Source organism: Neofelis nebulosa, chromosome 4 (genome assembly GCF_028018385.1).
Source record: "Neofelis nebulosa isolate mNeoNeb1 chromosome 4, mNeoNeb1.pri, whole genome shotgun sequence".
Classification (NCBI taxonomy): Eukaryota; Metazoa; Chordata; class Mammalia; order Carnivora; family Felidae; genus Neofelis; species Neofelis nebulosa.
In genome coordinates, this window is record NC_080785.1 from 16843273 (window position 1) to 16861373 (window position 18101).

Genomic DNA, 18101 nt, shown 5'->3' on the forward strand with positions numbered 1-18101 from the left:
CATTGGAATCCTCTCTGTTTCTTTAAGATGTCTCCCTCTCTATAACCTCCTGCTGCTTCAGAATCAGAGCGTTTGCACTTGTCCATGGAAGTGTCATCCCAAAGATGATGAAGATAAAGATGAAGAGCTAACATTTCTAGAATGCTCAGAGTGTACAGAGTCAAATCAGAAGCATGCTTACTTCCCAAGGGAAAATTATAGCTTGAGATCCTTTTTCTAAGCTTTATATGGCCTGTCTTTTTTAGAGTAAGCCGTGTAAAACAAGATGTAGCTTTTTTATTTTGGAGGAGCAAGGGTTAGGGCCGGTGGGGGTTCTGGTAATTACTCCCATTGCTTCCAGGCCACTTGTCTGAGTCATGGATGGATGTCTCAATAGTGTTGCTTTCTTCCTTCAGCAGGAAAACAAAGGTCGACCTTTTGTGATAAAACCTATCTCTTCTCCTCTCATGAAGCCCTTGCTTGTGTTTGTGAACCCCAAGAGCGGAGGCAACCAGGTGAGTCGTTTTCATGAGTTTAACTTGAAAATAGTTCTCTTGAAAATAGTTCTCCATAATTTCTGCTTCTGTTTCCTTTAGGTGTGCATTAGATTTTGTATTTGGGATTTTTCTTGTTTCTTGAGATAGGCCTAGATTGCAATGTATTTTCCTCTCAGGACTGCTTTCGCTGCATCCCATAGTGTTTAAATGTCCATCAACTGATGAATGGATAAAGAAATTGTGGTTTATATACACAATGGAATACTACATGGCAATGAGAAAGAATGAAATATGGCCTTTTGTAGCAACATGGATGGAACTGGAGAGTTTCATGCTAAGTGAAATAAGTCATACAGAGAAGGACAGATTCCAGATGTTTTCACTCCTATGTGGATCCTGAGAAACTTAACAGAAGACCATGGGGGAGGGGAAGGGGGGAAATAAAGTTAGAGAGGGAGGGAGCCAAACCATAAGAGACTCTTAAAAACTGAGAATAGGGGCGCCTGGGTGGCTCAGTCGGTTGAGCGGCCGACTTCGGCTTAGGTCACGATCTCGCAGTCCGTGAGTTCGAGCCCCGCATCGGGCTCTGTGCTGACAGCTCGGAGCCTGGAGCCTGTTTCAGATTCTGTGTCTCCCTCTCTCTGACCCTCCCCCCTTCATGCTCTGTCTCTCTCTGTCTCAAAAATAAATAAACATTAAAAAAAAAATTAAAAAACTGAGAATGAACTGAGAGTTGATGGGGAGTGGGAGGGAGAGGAGGGTGGGTGAAGGGGACTGAGGAGGGCACCTGTTGGGATGAGCATTGGGTGTTATATGGAAACCCATTTGACAATAAACTTCATATTTAAAAAAAAAGAAAATAGTTCTCAACACTTTAAGACAGCACCACCTAGGACAAGCAATGGAAGACAACCAGTTTCTCAGGGACATGGTGACTGTTGCTGCAGTAGGGGACAGCCATCCATGTTTCCGGGTTAGGCAAAACCTAGAGGTTCTATGATTTATCCCTCAGCTTCCACTATACCAGAGATGCACCAGAAGCCTAACTGCTCACATCTCCCTTACAGATTTTTAAAAAAGGTCATCCCCAAATCTCTTAGTTAATATGTTTCAGAATTTCTTAACTCTTATAGTTAGGAAACTCTTAACGAACCTCTCTTTATTGCTTCTCGTTGTAGGTTAGACCTGACCACTTTTGTCCCTCTCCTCAGAGGAGAGTGAGAACAGTGAATCACTCATCATTCCCAATGATCATTAACAACAAATGCCGCCAATACTATCAAAAATATCACCTTCTAAAGGTTTTATTTGGTCTCTGCCCAAATCTTGTAGCATAATTAATAACAACCTCATTCGAGGATAAATAAGTAGCCCAAGAACACTTATGTGTAATGATATACCTGAAGTAACACAGATCTTTAGAGGACAAAATTTGTTCTGGAATCTAGGCTTTTGTCTCCTCATATATTTCTCTACCTCCTCTGAGGCTTCTTATCAAGACTCTTCACTGGCTTTGATTTTTTTCTATTTTCATGTGAGATTGGATGGTAAAATATTTTCTCTGTCCACTAAGTGCACATTTTACATTTTGAGGTGAGAACCCTTGAAGTTTCACACTTAAAAAGTAAAGATTTGAAACTGGTTACCCCACATAAGGAGGGGAATCATATAATTAGGGTTGACCCAACAGTCCAGAATGATGTTCTTACTACTAGGGATATTGGGCATTTTCCAGAATGGATTAATTATAATAAAGCTTCTCTTATGAGAGCTTGTGATATAAAGACAATATTTTTTCTCCCTTTCTTTCTTTCCTTTAAAATTCTTAATAACTTGTTCTGTTAAAAATCTTTGAACATTGTGGACAACAGGGCAATGGGTTATAAGCAGATACCTAGTTTCAGCATCCTGCTTTTTTAAGTTGGTGAGTGATGATCTTCATATGGTAATGACCCTAAGACTGGATCTAATCACTGGAGGAGATTTTCAGGAGTGAAAATAGCCTCATGAGGGTTGGGGGTTTGTTTGGGGACCATAGAACAGAGCAAAGCTAATGTAATGGACTCTGTGATTTGGGCCACTTGAATACCACATGCTAATTTCCAATATATTTTTCCATGAGATTCATTCTAGAAGATGTACTCCTTAAACCATACATCTTTTTCCTAAGGCATTTAGAAACTTGGAGGTGATCCTGCCTTTCAGGAGCAGACAGTTCAGTAAAGATAGAGCCCATTCCTGTTGGAATCTCTGTATAAATTGGTAATGCCACGGAGTTCAGAGATGATCTGATGTTGCTACCTATTTCACTAAATAGAAAACAGCTCAAGAGAGCTTAAGTAAATTTTCTAAGGACATCTTGTTAATGACACGAAAAGGGTAAATGGGAAAAATAATTCAAGCAACATTAACAATATATGAGTTCTAAATTGAGTGGATCAAACTGAGAGTGCTCTGGAATTTCAGAGGCAAACAGTGACTTGGGAGTGGTAAGGAAATGGTGCCATTGAAGTAGCTGAATTAAAGATGGACTACTTAGTTGTGCAGAGAGAGAAAGCTGGAGTAATGCCCCTTGCCTTCTCTCTTGGTGGCAAATTCCTGTTCATCCTTTAAGGGTTGGTAGCACTTTTCTGAACCATTTCTCAAAATTAATCACCCTGTCCACCGTGCTCCCTTAACCCTCAGAACAAACTTGTATTTTGTGAATTGAAACATAAGTGTTCTGTTAAGATACAGGCTCTCTACTGCCCAGGGCTGTACCTTCCAACCTCTGATTTCTAGTATGTGGCATATAGAAGTGAACAAATAGTTGTATAACAAGCAACCAGCGTTCTACAGAAGATTATCAGGACAGTGGCTTTATTACTGATGAGTATTCAGGAAGGGGAAGAATTATTTTGGAAAAAAAGTTATGACGTGTTTGAGGAGCTACAAGGGACAGCGACATATTCAAATAAAAAAATGCCCAGTTTAATTAGAGACAAAAGACTGAAGTGATTTGCTCTCATTTTGTGCTTTTTGGCTTATGAGGTTACTTCTAGACAATCTAGGATTCTCAGAAGTATGGCTAACCAAATCAGAATGAATGTTGAATAACTTGACATTTCTACATACTTTCTCCATTAGGTAGAATTCCGTACTAAGCCTAATCACCGTAAAGAGCATTGTTTCTAAGTGCAGTGTGACATGTTGAGAAAGCTTTAAAGAAATCCAAATCCCTACGGGCAATCGGAATCATTCAAACTGATCTCTGTCTTCAGTCTTAGGAAGGCACAGCTGAATCCTCAGTTGTAGTGAGTAGGGAAGGGCCACGGTTGGAGATGATCCACCTCCCCCGTTAGGGCTAGCCTCTTCCTATGCTGTGGCTGTCCTGTGCCTTCACATCGCCGATGAGGGTAGATTCAGCCATGTAATGGGGAGTCAGCAGGTGAATAGTGAAGCAGTTTCTCATTTCTCGGCTCCCTTGAATCTTGTTTCCTCCATCATTTTGCCCTCCCCCACCCACCACCTTATTTGAGACTAAAAGGTCAAAAGAGAACTGAGGGTGGCAGTGAGAACAGGGCATGTGGACCCCAGGCAGGTGGCCCTAAGATTCTGCTTTTCTAAGAGGCTCTCAGGCGGGTGTTACTGCTACTCAGAGACCACACTCTGATTAGCTAGGGTTACTGCAATCAATGGAGAAATAGTTCATTGTTGTTGTTAAATCCTGTTTTGTTTTGTTTTGTTTTGTTTTGTTTTGTTTTGTTTTGTTTTTTGCCTTTTAATAACTGATTTATTTTGCTTATCATTTTGTAGATATAAAGCACTCCATCTCGGAAGCTTAGGCTTCAAACCTTTATTCAAATTTGCTTGGGCAGCAAAATTTAGTTTCTCTTAAGTAAATAACTAGACTGTATCGCCATCTTCTGGCAAGAAAGATGCCTACAGCTTTTATAATTTCCGTATTTTTTGTGTGTACAGAAATTCGCCCAACACTTTGCAGGAATATATTGAGATGAACACATTTGATACTGCTTCCATGACCTTTTGAAACAATCATTTGTTCTAAACAGATATTTTATAATAATTGGTTTTCCAACACTTAAGGGTAGAGATGATTCTGGGTGTTTTGAAGGTTTTTGAGATCGGCAGCGCTATCGTGGGTCGGATCTGAATCGTTCGGGGAAACAGGAACTGTGTTTGAGTGTCTCCTGTGGAGCAGACATAATGCCTGGGAGATAGAGTTTACCCCGGCAAGTCCCCTCCTCTGTGTGCAAACTTGAGGACACAAGCCATAGGCCCTCCCTTATACTCACCTCTGCTGTAACTTTAGAAGTTAGTGTTTGTCTTGGGTGTCCCTGACTCATTAACATCTTTTTTCTGAGTCTTACAGACATTTCTGACCTCTCCTGATGTCCTTTCACACAGTGTCTCCTGCAGGCTCCATCTCAGGACTTCATTTCCATTGACTTAGGTTACAGGTTCAGGGTTAAACAGGTATTCTGACCACTAGAGTGATTCCACCTAGTCCATCCTGTGACGGTCAAGGGCATCCAGACCCTGGCTTCTCACACTGTTGAGCGTGAAATCCCAGGTTGAGGGGTGGCATGAGTTGAATACCTGACTTGGATTCCCAGGGACCTTATCAGTAGGTGACAAGAGGAAAGGGGTATCCAGTTGGCGGACAGGCTCATGCTGAGCACACACCATCATCTCAGGATAGGCCGCCTCAGTCCAGGGTCATCCCCACCCCCAGGTCAGGCTCAAGTCAACCATGGTGGGAGAAGGAGACAAAAAGGCAATAACCTCAAATGTTTGAGTCCCCAAACTTTCTAAATACTTGGCCAAACAACCTTAATTATTTTCTGTGATGTTCAACCTGGGGATAAATCAAGAACCATGATGTCTAGATAAAATTTAGGCTCCTAATGCTTAGAATAGGCTGGGAGGTGGGCAGAAGGGTAGGCAGTAGATGTTCTTCTTGTCAAGCCAGCCTCAACAGATGGAATTAAAACAACTAAACAGTAAATCTGTGGGAAGTCCCTTTTCTAAGTTACAGTACTGGTGGGAGTGTGGGGGTAGCTGTCTTGGTCTACCCAGGCTGCTATAACTGAATCCCATAGACTAGGTGGCTTAAATAACAGGAATTCCTTTCTTAAACGTTTCTCGGGGCTGGGAAGTCTATGATTAAGGCATCAGCAGATACTGTGGCTGGTGAGTTCCACTTCCTGGTTGGGAGGGCCATCCTCTCACTGTGTCCTCTTGCTGTATCTTCATGTGGCAGAAGCGATGAGGGACCTCTTTGGGGTCTCTTTTATCAGGGGGCTAATCCCATTCATGAGGGCTATGCTTCCCCAAGGCCCCACCTCCTTTGCTATGGGTAGGGCCCCCCTGGATGTCTACGTTCTTAGTCAAGGTGTGAGTGGTTCCCCGGAATAAAACATTTCTGTGACTCTTCTTGCCTATAAAATAAAGCCCAAGCCCCTTAGCAACTTAATCTACAAACTCACTTGGGCAGTTTCATCTCCCAGCACTCCTGCCTCATGGTGCAGAGACTGAACAGAATGGAGTGTCCCCATGGCATGTCTTGTGTTTTGTATGTCATGTGCCTTCACTGTTCTCTTCCCCACATACAGAGAAATGGTTAACTCGTCTTCCAAGAAACGGTTCAGATATCATATATAGATGCCTTCATCTAATCCCCAAATTTGGTCTTTTTTTTTTTTTTAAGTTTATTTATTTTTGAGACAGAGAGAGACAGAGCATGTACGGGGGAGGGTCAGAGAGAGAGGGAGACACAGAATCGGAAGCAGGCTCCAGGCTCTGAGCCATCAGCCCAGAGCCCGACGCGGGGCTCGAACTCACGGACCGCAAGATCGTGAGCTGAGCCGAAGTCGGACGCTTAACCGACTGAGCCACCCAGGCGCCCCCCAAATTTGGTCTTAAGAGTGTCTGCTCTGGCCGCTCCTACTTCTCAGTAGGCATCTCTCCTGTAGCATTCGCCGTCTTCAGTGGACTGATTTCTTCTGCATCTGTCTCCTTCTGAGCCTCCTGAGCATACACATGTGCACAGAGGAGGAGCCTAATATGTTTAAATAAACCAGGTGTTCTTTTGGGATTGTTGCAAGCCAGTTTGAAATAACAATGTCTGAATCCCTCTTTTCCGCTAGCTTTTATTGTCCTCAGGACTTTCCGGGCAGCTTTTGCCGTGATCTAGATACTACCTCTGTGACGTCAACCAAGGCATATGCTTGCTTAGTGAGCTACCAGACTGTTGCGGGCTACAGGACAGTGTTGGTGCTTCTGTTTGAGCTGATTCATTCTGAATGGGCCCTCCATACCACTAAGTCATTATCATATTTTCTTTTATGAATAACACATAGAACTTCCTCTGGGGGGCAAGATCTGTTTTGTCCATTTCTCTCTCTCTTCTCACCTAAGACTGTACCTGGCACCTAGTAGGTGAGTAGATGAGACCTGTTTATTTCCCTCTAGAACAGTCTGCCTATTTTCTGGGAAGTTGTTTTCTCCTGTCCCAGCCTGTTCCCCAATGCCTGGAGCCAGAAAGAACAGACTCATCACTCCATTGGAGATACCCAGTCTCCCAATATCTTAGCAGGCGCTGTAGTCAATGAGGAGGTATGCCTACAACCGTGTGTCTGAGGACCTCCCACCGTGGGTTGCAATTGACGTTCAAGCGATTTTTTTCATTTAGAGAGATGTATAATACTCTTGCAGAAAGTTGCAGCTTTTTTCAAGAATAAAACAAAAGAAACAAACCAAAACCCCTGAGTAACCAGTATCTGAGGCTTACAAGGGCCCAAGCCTAAAAGTTGTAGCCCATGAACCCTCTACCTCCTTCCCCGCTTACTAATTGTATGACGTTAATGTGACGTAATAGAGGACTCTGTGTTCACTGTTGGCACACGTTGTGTCTTTCTTTCCTCCTAGATTTTGATGAACTTTAGGGCAGTTTTGTATTTATCTTTGTAGTCCTGGGGTTTAACTTAGTGGCTTGCTCTTTCCATGCTATAGCAGGAGTGAAAGCTAGGAGGAAAGGCAGGTGTATGGGGAGAGTGGGGGGAAGGGCCGGAAGAACAAACTGGCAGAATAGGCTACCAAAAAAGAAACAAACGTTGCAGCTTTTGCATTTGTCATGTTGCGTCTCAGACTGGGAGCCTGTTTGGGACTCCTTAGTGAATGGCAGTTGTGTCAATGACTGGTAGGTTTAATCCTGTCAGTGAGAGAGAAATTACCCCTTTCCTGGTGAATTAGCATTTGTCAAACCATTCAATTCTATTGAATAAATTACCTAAGCCCGAAAGTAGCTCATCCCAGAGGTAACCGCTGAGTGAACAGAAGGGACTTAGATGTGTTAGACCTTTTCTGTCTCCGCCCGCCACGACTGATTTAAAAACAATGCAGCCCTTTTCAGACCCTTACCGTTTTTGCTAAGGAATGTATTTTAGAAAGACTACTTTTAAAAGAAGTAATTGTATCACACCTGAATGTAAACTCTGAAAGGGTCGCCGTGTACGGTTATGCACATCATCGCTACCCAGCACCAGAGCACGGTCTTGTGGCAGGCTGTGCTATCGACGGCGCCTCCTAGAGGTGTTCAGTGCAAAACTCGCCAGCCTCAATTCCCCTTCCTCAAAAGGATAAATGTAGATAAGTAGGTGTCCCCATGAACAGACTGACAACGAGCAAAAACAAGACTGTGTGGTCACTCAAACCTTTCAGAGAAGTCTAGTCGAAGACAAACCACATCTCAGTGCCTTTTGTTTTATTTGTGGAGGGTGTTAATTACCTGGTATTGTATGCATAATAGAAGCGACATTAGCCAGAAGTGGAAAAGAGTAATTAACATTAACCGGTCCTATCGCTCTAGGAATTTAAAACTGAAAAATTAATTTTCTAGCAAGTCAGTGGAAATTGTTTATAAATTGGTCATTAAAATGACTCTGGTGTTACCTATTAAACATAAAAGATTGCTCAAGATAATCCCCAGCTGACGTGCTAGCAAGGCCCAGCATGGGAAGAGAGAGAACAATCCGGTGTTTAGTTAGTATTTTGTATCTCAATCAGTTTCTGAATTTTATGGGAAGCAAAATGTGTCCTTTGGTGAAAGTGAAGGATCAGTTGTGACAATTAAGGGTAGAATGTGATTCCTAAATTTATAGCAAGCACATGATAAAGCAGAACTTCTAAATTACAGGTTTGGATGAAATGTGGAACAAAAGACCTGCATTGGCCTCTGTAACAACTGGCATAACAATGTGATAATTATAAGCTATACTTTAGCCCTCACACCCTCAAGTGCAATTTAATGAATAGATTAACAAGGAGCAACAAAGAAAGGGACTAACCTTTATGAAGGCTATTTTGTGCCACATACTGTGTTAGATCCATAACTATTACTGATTCATTTAATTCTCATTATCCCCTAGGAAAGGAGCTGTTGCCCTTCTATTTAATATGCTGGGTTTCTGCAGGATTTTAAATGCTTATGCTCACCTAATGAGAACATCCAAGTTATTACAGATGGAAATACCATACTATTTCTGCTAAACTAGAATGACTCTCAAATACAGCATAGTAGGTGTACAAACTTGGGAATATTTTAAGGAAGAGCAATCTTGATATCTAATAAAGGAACTGTAATTATAGGCAAGAAGCACTGCCCAAATGATGAAATGTTATTTGCTCTGGCTGGTAATGACCTAAAATGAGGCACCCTACTAGGTTTTCAAGCTCTTTTGATGCTGCTTAATAAAAAACTTTCATTTTTTTCTTTGCTCAATGCACTATTAAGAAATGATCTCCTTAGGGGCACCTGGGTCGCTCAGTAAGTTGAGTATCAGACTCTGGATTTCAGCTCAGGTCATGATTCCAGGATCCTGGGATAGAGCCCCCATCTGGCTCCACACTGAGCATGGAGCCTGCTTGGGATTCATTCATTCTCTCTCTCTCTCTCTCTCTCTCTCTCTCTCTCTCTCTCTCTCCCTCCCTCCCTCCCTCCCTCCCTCCCTCCCTCCCTCCTACCCTCCCTCTGCCTCTCTCCCATGTGCACTCTCTCTCTCTTTCTCAAAAAAAAAAGGTCTCTGGAACTGCCTTATCTTTTCCATGGTGATCTGTTCTATAAATGTCAATTTGAAATTATTTAAATCAGTCAAAAATGTTCATGTGAGAACCATTGGACTTAGGTAGGGACACAGAAATGGGAACACATCAAAGTAAGATATAACTAAGGAAGTTAAATATATATATCTATCTCCTAAATAATAGGAGCCTCTGTTCTTTTGCTTCAGTTTAGAAAAATCATTTCAATAAAATCATACTTTGCACACACTGACTATATTCACATTATGCAAAGATAAAAGTAAGCTGTGCAATGAAGTAAAAATTAATGTTAAATTACATGGACTGACAAATAATTTCCCTACATGGATTTAAAAAAAAATTTTTTTAACGTTTTTATTTATTTTTGAGACAGAGAGAGACAGAGCATGAACGGGGGAGGGGCAGAGAGAGAGGGAGACACAGAATCGGAAGCAGGCTCCAGGCTCTGAGCCATCAGCCCAGAGCCCGACGTGGGGCTCGAACTCACGGACCGCGAGATCGTGACCCGAGCTGAAGTCGGATGCTTAACCGACTGAGCCACCCAGGCGCCCCCTCCATGGATTTTTATGTTGAGTGATGGTAACACCAGTAGATACCATTCATTACACACTTAATCGATGTGCCCCTCAAATGTTACTGCATTTAATCCTTGCAACAAGTCTGTGAACTAGGCATTCTTGTCTCCACATTAAAGAGAAGGAAGCTGGGGTTCCCCGGGCGGCTCAGTCAGCCAAGCGTCCAGTTTTTGATTTCGTCTCAGGTCATCATCTCATGGGTGTGAGACACAGCCAAAGGTCAGGGTCCACGCCGAGAGGGCTGAGCCTGCTGGGGATTCTCTCTCTCCCTCTCTTTCTGTCCCTCTCCTGTGCATAGGTGCGCTCTCTCTCACTCTCAAAATAAAAAACTTAAAAAAAAAAAAAACCTCATAAAAAGAAGGCAGCTAAGCTTAATGAAATTGAGGAACTTGGCCAGAGTAACACAGGTTGGATAAAAACCTCACTTGGACATTCAACCTACATATTGGTGGCCAAAGCCCCTGATTTTTTTTTTTTAATGTTTATTTATTTTTGAGAGAGACAGAGACAGAATGAGAGTTGGTTGGGGCAGAGAGAGAGGGAGGCACAGAATCTGAAGCAGGCTCCAGGCTCCGAGCTGTCAGCACAGAGCCTGATGCGGGGCTCGAACTCACAAGCTGTGAGACCATGACCTGAGCCAAAGTCGGCACTCAACCGACTGAGCCACCCAGGTGCCCCTAAAGCCCCTGATTTTAACTACTACTTTATACTGTTTATAATTAGGTGGTATTTTAGATAAGAGGACTTATTTTTATTTTTTTTTAATTTACTAAAAATATTCTTTTTAATGTTTATTTATTTTTGAGAGGGAGAGAGACAGAGCATGAGTGGAGGAGGGCAGAAAGAGAGGGAGACACAGAATCTAATGCAGGCTCCAGGCCCTGAGCTGTTAGCACAGAGCCTGATGCGGAGATCGAACTCACAAACTGTGAGATCATGACTTGAGCCAAAGTCAGACTCTTAACCAACTGAGCCACCTAGGTGCCCCCATTTTTATTTATTTATTTACTTATTTTTAAATCTTTATTTTTTAAATGATCAGCTCATATTTGGAAGTTTCTGCCTATTGTCTTTTTTTTCCTTTTTTTTCTTACAGGGAACCAAAGTCCTGCAGATGTTCATGTGGTACCTGAATCCACGACAGGTCTTTGATCTATCTCAGGAAGGGCCAAAAGATGCGTAAGTCTGGAAATAATCCCCCATGATCCATACTGCTTTGGGCAAGCGAGAAGGACTTCTGCTGTGGAGTCAAGCTTCATTATTAGATTGCCTTGTGAAATATTTTCTGACCATCCCTCATTTATTTTCTCACCTGTATTCCCCTCCCTTAAAACTTCATCTGACGTTTCTCCTCCTACTCTTCATTGTGTAATTCCCTTCAAAACCAGCTACTTTGTTGTCAACTCAGGGCATACTTCTAGTGTGTTTGCTGCTTATGTACATGCACCTAGAGATTATTTACACGTCTGCATTGAGAAAAGATTTGTCCTTTTTCTATGTATGCACCTACAACTTTAGCGATGTACGTTAGTAAGAACGTAAGTAGATCTTTGGAGAGTGGCCATATTTGTTTATGAGTATGTTCGTGTATGTAAATTACAGGTTGTGCATGTGCATCAGTGTCTATTTGAGACAGAATACTTGATTATGCCTATTGATTCCACACCAGAGAGGGAAGACATTGTAATTCCCGCTCAATCCCTTTTCCAAACTTCTCAGAAATTTCATTCTATTTTTGTTAGAAACATTGAAAATAAAGTTTAGCCATAGGTAACAGGTATCCTGTATCTTCCCTTTGGTGATGGTGATGGGGTACATGATGGGAAAGAACAGGGCTCTTTATGCTACTGTCTGATTCCCTTTTCAAAACCCATGTATTGGGGTTCCTGGGTGGCTTAGTCAGTTAAGCGTCCCGACTTCAGCTCAGGTCATGATCTCACGGTTTATGAGTTCAAGGCCCATGATGGGCTCTGTGCTGACAGCTCAGAGCCTGGAGCCTGCTTCAGATTCTGTGTCTCCCTTTCTGCCCCTCCCCCACTTGTGCGTGTGCGCGCGCGCTCTCTCTCTCTCTCTCTCTCTCAAATAAACATTAAAAAAAAAAATGAAAAAAACCCCATGTATTAAGATAGTTTGGATGTCATCTGGGAAACATTAGAACTTAAGGGATACTAATTATTTTTGAATAAGTAGTAATATCAGAGGCAAAGAAACATCAACTCAGATAATTTCTAGAGAAATAATATTCCTGTGTAAAATGGAAAAGTTGTATATTTGAAGCATTCAGGAGAACATTACATATAAAAACTAATTTCTCCTGTCATTCTTTTAATCTGTGAACTTCTTTGCCACTAGAGTTCGCTATAAAACTTCTGTATTTTTTTTCTGTATTTGGATGGACTCAGGCATATCTGTTACCTTGGCATCTGCCCCGTCAGAAGGGCAAAATCGTAAAATCTTACCACTTTGGTTACACTTTAGGTAGAGACTTCATAGATCATCATGAAGAATGTGACCAGATAGGAGATATTTTCAGAAAAAAACAAAACAAAACAAAACAAAACAAAGATTTACAAGGTGATGTCTTCTAGAACAGAGGCGTTTAATCGCTTTGCTTAAGCAAATGTTTTAGCCAGGGGGTGGGGTGGGGGTCTAATTGTATTTTCTCAAGAGCCAACATGAAAAATGATCTAACTTTAAGCAGACAAATTGTAAATAAAGAGAAGTCAGTAAGTCTTCCCTCTTTGGGCTGAGGAGTATAAATTTGGTTCTCTCTCTGAAGAGAGAGAGCTGGGATTGTAGGTGTGGTCATGTTACTAGTAGGTATCCTCCCAGCACCCTGTCTCTCTGAAAAGGTTTACTGGGATTAAGTGTAGAAAGTAGAAGGTTTCAAGAAGGTTTCTACTTTTTGTTTGTTTCAAAAAAAAAAAAAATCCAGGAAAAGCTTATAAAGTATGAGGAGGAGACATACAATCAGCATTGACTATTGATTCATGATGATTTCCTTTGAGAAAGGAGGGAAGGGTATGATGGGAAAAGAAAAGGAAGTCGAAACTAACTAGGGAAACGACATGAGTTGATGCATTAATAGCGATTGTGGGAAATGAAACCCTGGGACATCCTGAAATCCCATTCCAATGTCAGCCATTTAAAAATTGACTTTTGCTGCCAACCTCTGATGCAGTTGTTGGGGTCTCTTCCCTCGTGATGACTTGGTAACTAGTTTTGACGACATTACATTGATTATACATTTTCTCCAGTGGATATCCCAGAGCCCTCTTGTGCCCTGGGTTTTCTCTCTCCGATGGCCAGTGATGTGCTCGTGTTTAATTTGTCTTCTATCTCCTCTACAGGCTTGAGTTATACAGGAAGGTACCAAATCTGCGAATTCTGGCCTGTGGCGGGGATGGAACGGTAGGTCCTTGAAATAGAATCCAGTTGTCTCCTTTATTTCTTCCATCTTTCTTTTGTTTTCCCTATGACAGTTCTCCTTATTTATTCCCACCTCACCTCTTTCCAGTCCCCTAAAACATAGGTCTCTGTCATGTGAAGCATAGCCCATAAAGGGTTATAAGAGACTTGATTATTGTTCTCATGGATTCATACTTGGTCTTAGTAAATTATGTTTTACTCCCTCAGCTTGACTATATCCTTTCCTATTCCACAAGGTAAGGATGTGGTCGTATTATTAGAATGAAGGTTATAGATGACTAGATTCTTTAAAAAAAAAGCCCTTATTTAATTTGTTCTTAATTGGTCACAATTAAGGAGAAGTATATGGACAAAATTATTGTCTTCATTCTTTTACAAGTGGAAATAGAACTTAAAATGCTGACATTGGTTTGCCTTAAAGATCATTGATTGGTATCCTTTGTATTCATTTTTGAAGAAAAGATGGAATTGGGCTGAAGTTTAATATTGTCACATTTTCCTCTCTTTGCCTCATCTGTCTCTCCATTTGCCCTCTACTTACGTTGGTATATTTAGCAAAGGCAAAGAATTGAGAACCATGACATTTAGATGCTGCTGTCCAGTGTCTTTTTCTTCTGTATTTGGAGTCTGCTCTCCCAGGATCTAGGATTTTATTATGAACTCTCTTTGACTTTTCTCTAATCTCCCTAATTAGAATGTTTTATTCTCAAAGGTAGCAACAAAATCTTCTAACTCTTTCTCATAGCAAGTGAGCACTTAATGTAGCATTGGATACATATTATGCACCGGTAAATGCAACTGGGGAAAAAAATAGAAGTGTTTCCACCGGTCCCTTAAGTTACTCCATGGAGAAGAAAACATTTTGCAGTTGGGAAAACAGTGTTTACTGTTTGTTAAGATTCACAATACACATTATTAGCTTATAAAATTCAATGTAAAGTCTTATAGCTGAGAAGCCAAACCTATTTCACTTTGTTTAACCCAGCGTTGTCCAAAATTATTTGACCAGGGAATTTTTTTCTGCTACAATACCCAATTAAATTTCAAGCATTTGTAGTGTTCTAGGGAAATATACCTAGGGATGGGCTGCTGTGAAAATTTCCCAACCTTTTTTAGTAGAATTATATCCAAACAAATCCTCTGAGGAGATAACATATATGTGTATACATATATGCATATATATATATATATATATATATATATATATATATATCATCATATATATGATAATACGCATTAATTGATGTGTCTGATATAATATACATTGGATACATATATAGTGTGTATTTATATACATATATACATTCATTTAATTTATTACATTTCACTTACACACACATCGTGTTCTTCTTAGCTCAGTGTGTCTTTTATAGATACAATAAATATATATTATGTTTAACGTACATGCACACACATTCCTAGCTCAGCTGTCCCCAGATAGTTATCTTAATTAAAGTATAAACTTATTGTGATCCTTTACTATAGTGCTCTTCCTTGTTTTAGAATCTCCTTGTCTTCCTATATGACTTCAGTATTTGCGCCCATCTTTTCTCCCTCTCTAAATCTCAGTGACAGCAGCAGACCAGGTGCTATCCTGAATTCATAGTTCTTATCCTTTTTTAACCTACGTGTCCATGACCTCAAATCCACATCCCCTTCCTATTCCATCTCTAAATCTTGAGCTTTACCATTGATCGAGCACCACGCCTTCCAAACTTCTCCCATCATCGCCAAGCCTCGTGGCAGCTTGCTCTCGCTTCTCCTTTCTTGTCCCTTTCCTCTACTCAGCGGGTTTGTGTAGGAAGGACATTCTAGGCTGTATGGTTTGAGGCATTCCCTGCAACTAGAGAAGGATTTGGAAACCTGGGGTTTTAAAGCCTAAAGGACAAGGACAAGAGAGCCAAGCCCGGACATTTGTGAAAGAACTGCAGTTAGGGAGTCCGGGCCAAAGTTCAAAAGGAAAATGGAAAAAACAGACGTAGAAAAGACCACCCGTAGTTCATTCTGTCAAGAAAAAAACCAAAAAAAAAAAAAAAACACAAAGGAGTTTCAAAGAAGGAGGCAGTGGTTATATCCTGGAGGAGGGACTGCAGAATTATCATTGATTTTGGAGACTAGGGTGTCACTAGTGGTTTTCAAGAAGCTTATCTGGGACAAAACCAGAATGATGAGCAAATGAGACTTGGGAGATTGCTAATGGATCCTGAAGACCAGGCCCGATTACAGTGTTGAATATCTGTGAATATGCCCTTGTGCCATTAATAACACCTTTTGACATGAAGACTGTCTGGTTCTCCTACTTAGCCTGTCTTTCCTAGCATCCTTTCTTTAAATACGCCATAATTAATAGGTGCTTCACAAGGCTAGATACTACTTTTATGTTCCAGGAAGGTTTTCCTCCTAGGGACCACATCTATGTTCCTGACTTCGTTTTTCACATCCTTCCACGTAACTCACAAATGCACTAGATGTTTACCCTCGGTCCCTTGCAACAGGCACGCCCCAAGGAAAGTAGTAGAGTTACCTTAGAGCTGGTAAATTACTTTAATGCCCAAAGGGAAAGTAGCCCATTTACCTTAGAATTGGTGCATGCTTTTGTGTTAATTATTTTCTCAATAGTAACCTCTGTACTTTAATCACTCAGGATCAAAACTCTGTGTATCTTGTACCTTACGCAAGGCCACGTTTTAGTTTACTTTACTTGGTTAAAATGGATGTTTTGTGAAAGATGCATGGAATTTGAAATATTTTTTCTAGGTCAGTGATGGATACTTTTAATTTTATTAGTTTAGAATATGAAACTTTAAATTTTGAGTGGGGGCAGAGTTTATATATAAAGACAAGGCCTCCTGATGGATTTATGAAGAAAGATTGCTGGCTTTAGGCAAGTGAAGAATGGTTCCTGAGAGTGTCAGGTATACATTTGACTTAAGGCACTCAGCCTTTACTCAGTGAGCATATCTATCACCATAAGCCGTCAGAATTCTGTCAGTGCAGTGACAAGGTTCCAGGGAGAATCAGGAATGGAATTTCTTTTGACTGATTAGGAGGGGGGTGTATTAACCCTTAACTGCATCAGTTTGTGCACAAAATATTAACGTATAGATGTCTTGCATTGATTTGGAAACAATTACCTTTTTTTATTAAAAAAAATTTTTTTAACGTTTATTTAGTTTTGAGAGACAGAGCACGAACAGGGGAGGGGCAGAGAGGGAGACACAGAATCTGAAGCAGGCTCCAGGCTCTGAGCTGTCAGCACAGAGCCTGATGCAGGGCTCGAACTCATGAACCCCGAGATCATGACCTGAGCCAAAGTCGGACACCCAACCAGCTGAGCCACCCGGGCGCCCCAGTTTGGAAACAAGTTTTTAGGCTTCAGTACTCCTTTTGTGTTGCTCTACCTCCTTGCACTTTTAAATAGCCCATCTTCCTGCATTCCACTTGAAGGCAGAAGACCCTGTTGGGTGCCTGTACTTCCGTCACTTTCAGCAGGTTCCTTACCCTCCTTTAAGACCTTCTAAATCTGCAAGGGGATACATTTGCATCCCTAAGGGTCTTCGTAGCTGTAGCATTACAATAGTATAGACCATTGCTGTTCAAGAGAACTACAATACAAGCCACATTTTTAAGTTTTCTGGAAGGTACTTAAAGTCAGAAGCAGGTGAAATTAATTTTATACTACATTTTATTTAAGCGAGTATCTCCAAAATATTATCACTTCAACATGCAGTCCTAGAAGAATCACTCATGAGATTATTTTATATTCTATTTGCGCTATCTCCAAAATCCAGCATCTATTTTGACTTAGAGCCCCTCCGGTTTGTAGTAGGCACATTCTTGCGCCCAGTCGCTGCATGTGGCCAGTGGATGCTGCAGGGGACAGTACAAATGTCATCTTTTTGTAACTGGTTAGCATAATCCTAAGGCTGTCACACGGTTGTCACATCTTCTCAAGGCCCTAGGAAAACTCCCCTAACTCAAGAATGATCTCAGACCCTCATGTTTGTAAACCAGCTGCTCTTGGGTTATGCAGTAAATTTGTATTTTTTCCCTTCCTTGGGCACATCTCTACCTGTCCAGCTCCCCATAGCTGTCATTTTGCTCGAATAATGAAGGGCATGTGGACCAAGAGCCTAGAGGCGCCCGTGCCCTCCCTCCTTATGGCTCCTTACGGTGCAGTGTGGTCCCTACCTATCTGGCCCCTGACCTTGATAACGGGGCTGGAACAGCAGGTCCACCTTTAACCGCCTTGCCCTCTTTCTGGAGGCCTGGAGTTAAACTCTGTAGCCAGCTCCTTCATGCTTATTTCTTGATCAGTTGGCTTCCCTAGATGAGGATACACCCTAAACAGAAGGCACCTCCTTGCTGGACTTTGTGCAGCCACAGCAGGGAAGAAAGTACTGTTTCCCTTTAAGTGATAGTGCCAAGCACATCATCCCAAACCCCTTTTCTCCCGAAGTGTTAGCCTAGCTATATCCCTCCCCCACCCATTTCTCTCACCTTCTGTCTTGATTTCTTT

At 41.5% G+C, this 18101-nt stretch overlaps 1 protein-coding gene across 12 annotated transcripts in view; it reads left to right on the forward strand.

Annotated features, from left to right (window-relative positions):
* Positions 1-18101, forward strand: part of DGKI (diacylglycerol kinase iota) — a 452201-nt gene that overhangs the window by 231229 nt on the left and 202871 nt on the right. For 10 of the 12 annotated variants that reach the window (XM_058724161.1, XM_058724154.1, XM_058724157.1 and 7 more), the window contains 3 exons: positions 396-494; positions 11250-11332; positions 13504-13564. In XM_058724161.1, coding sequence (XP_058580144.1) covers positions 396-494; positions 11250-11332; positions 13504-13564 — 243 coding nt within the window. The remainder of the gene's footprint in view (positions 1-395; positions 495-11249; positions 11333-13503; positions 13565-18101) is intronic. The other 2 variants (XM_058724155.1, XM_058724160.1) reach the window with 1 other exon arrangement.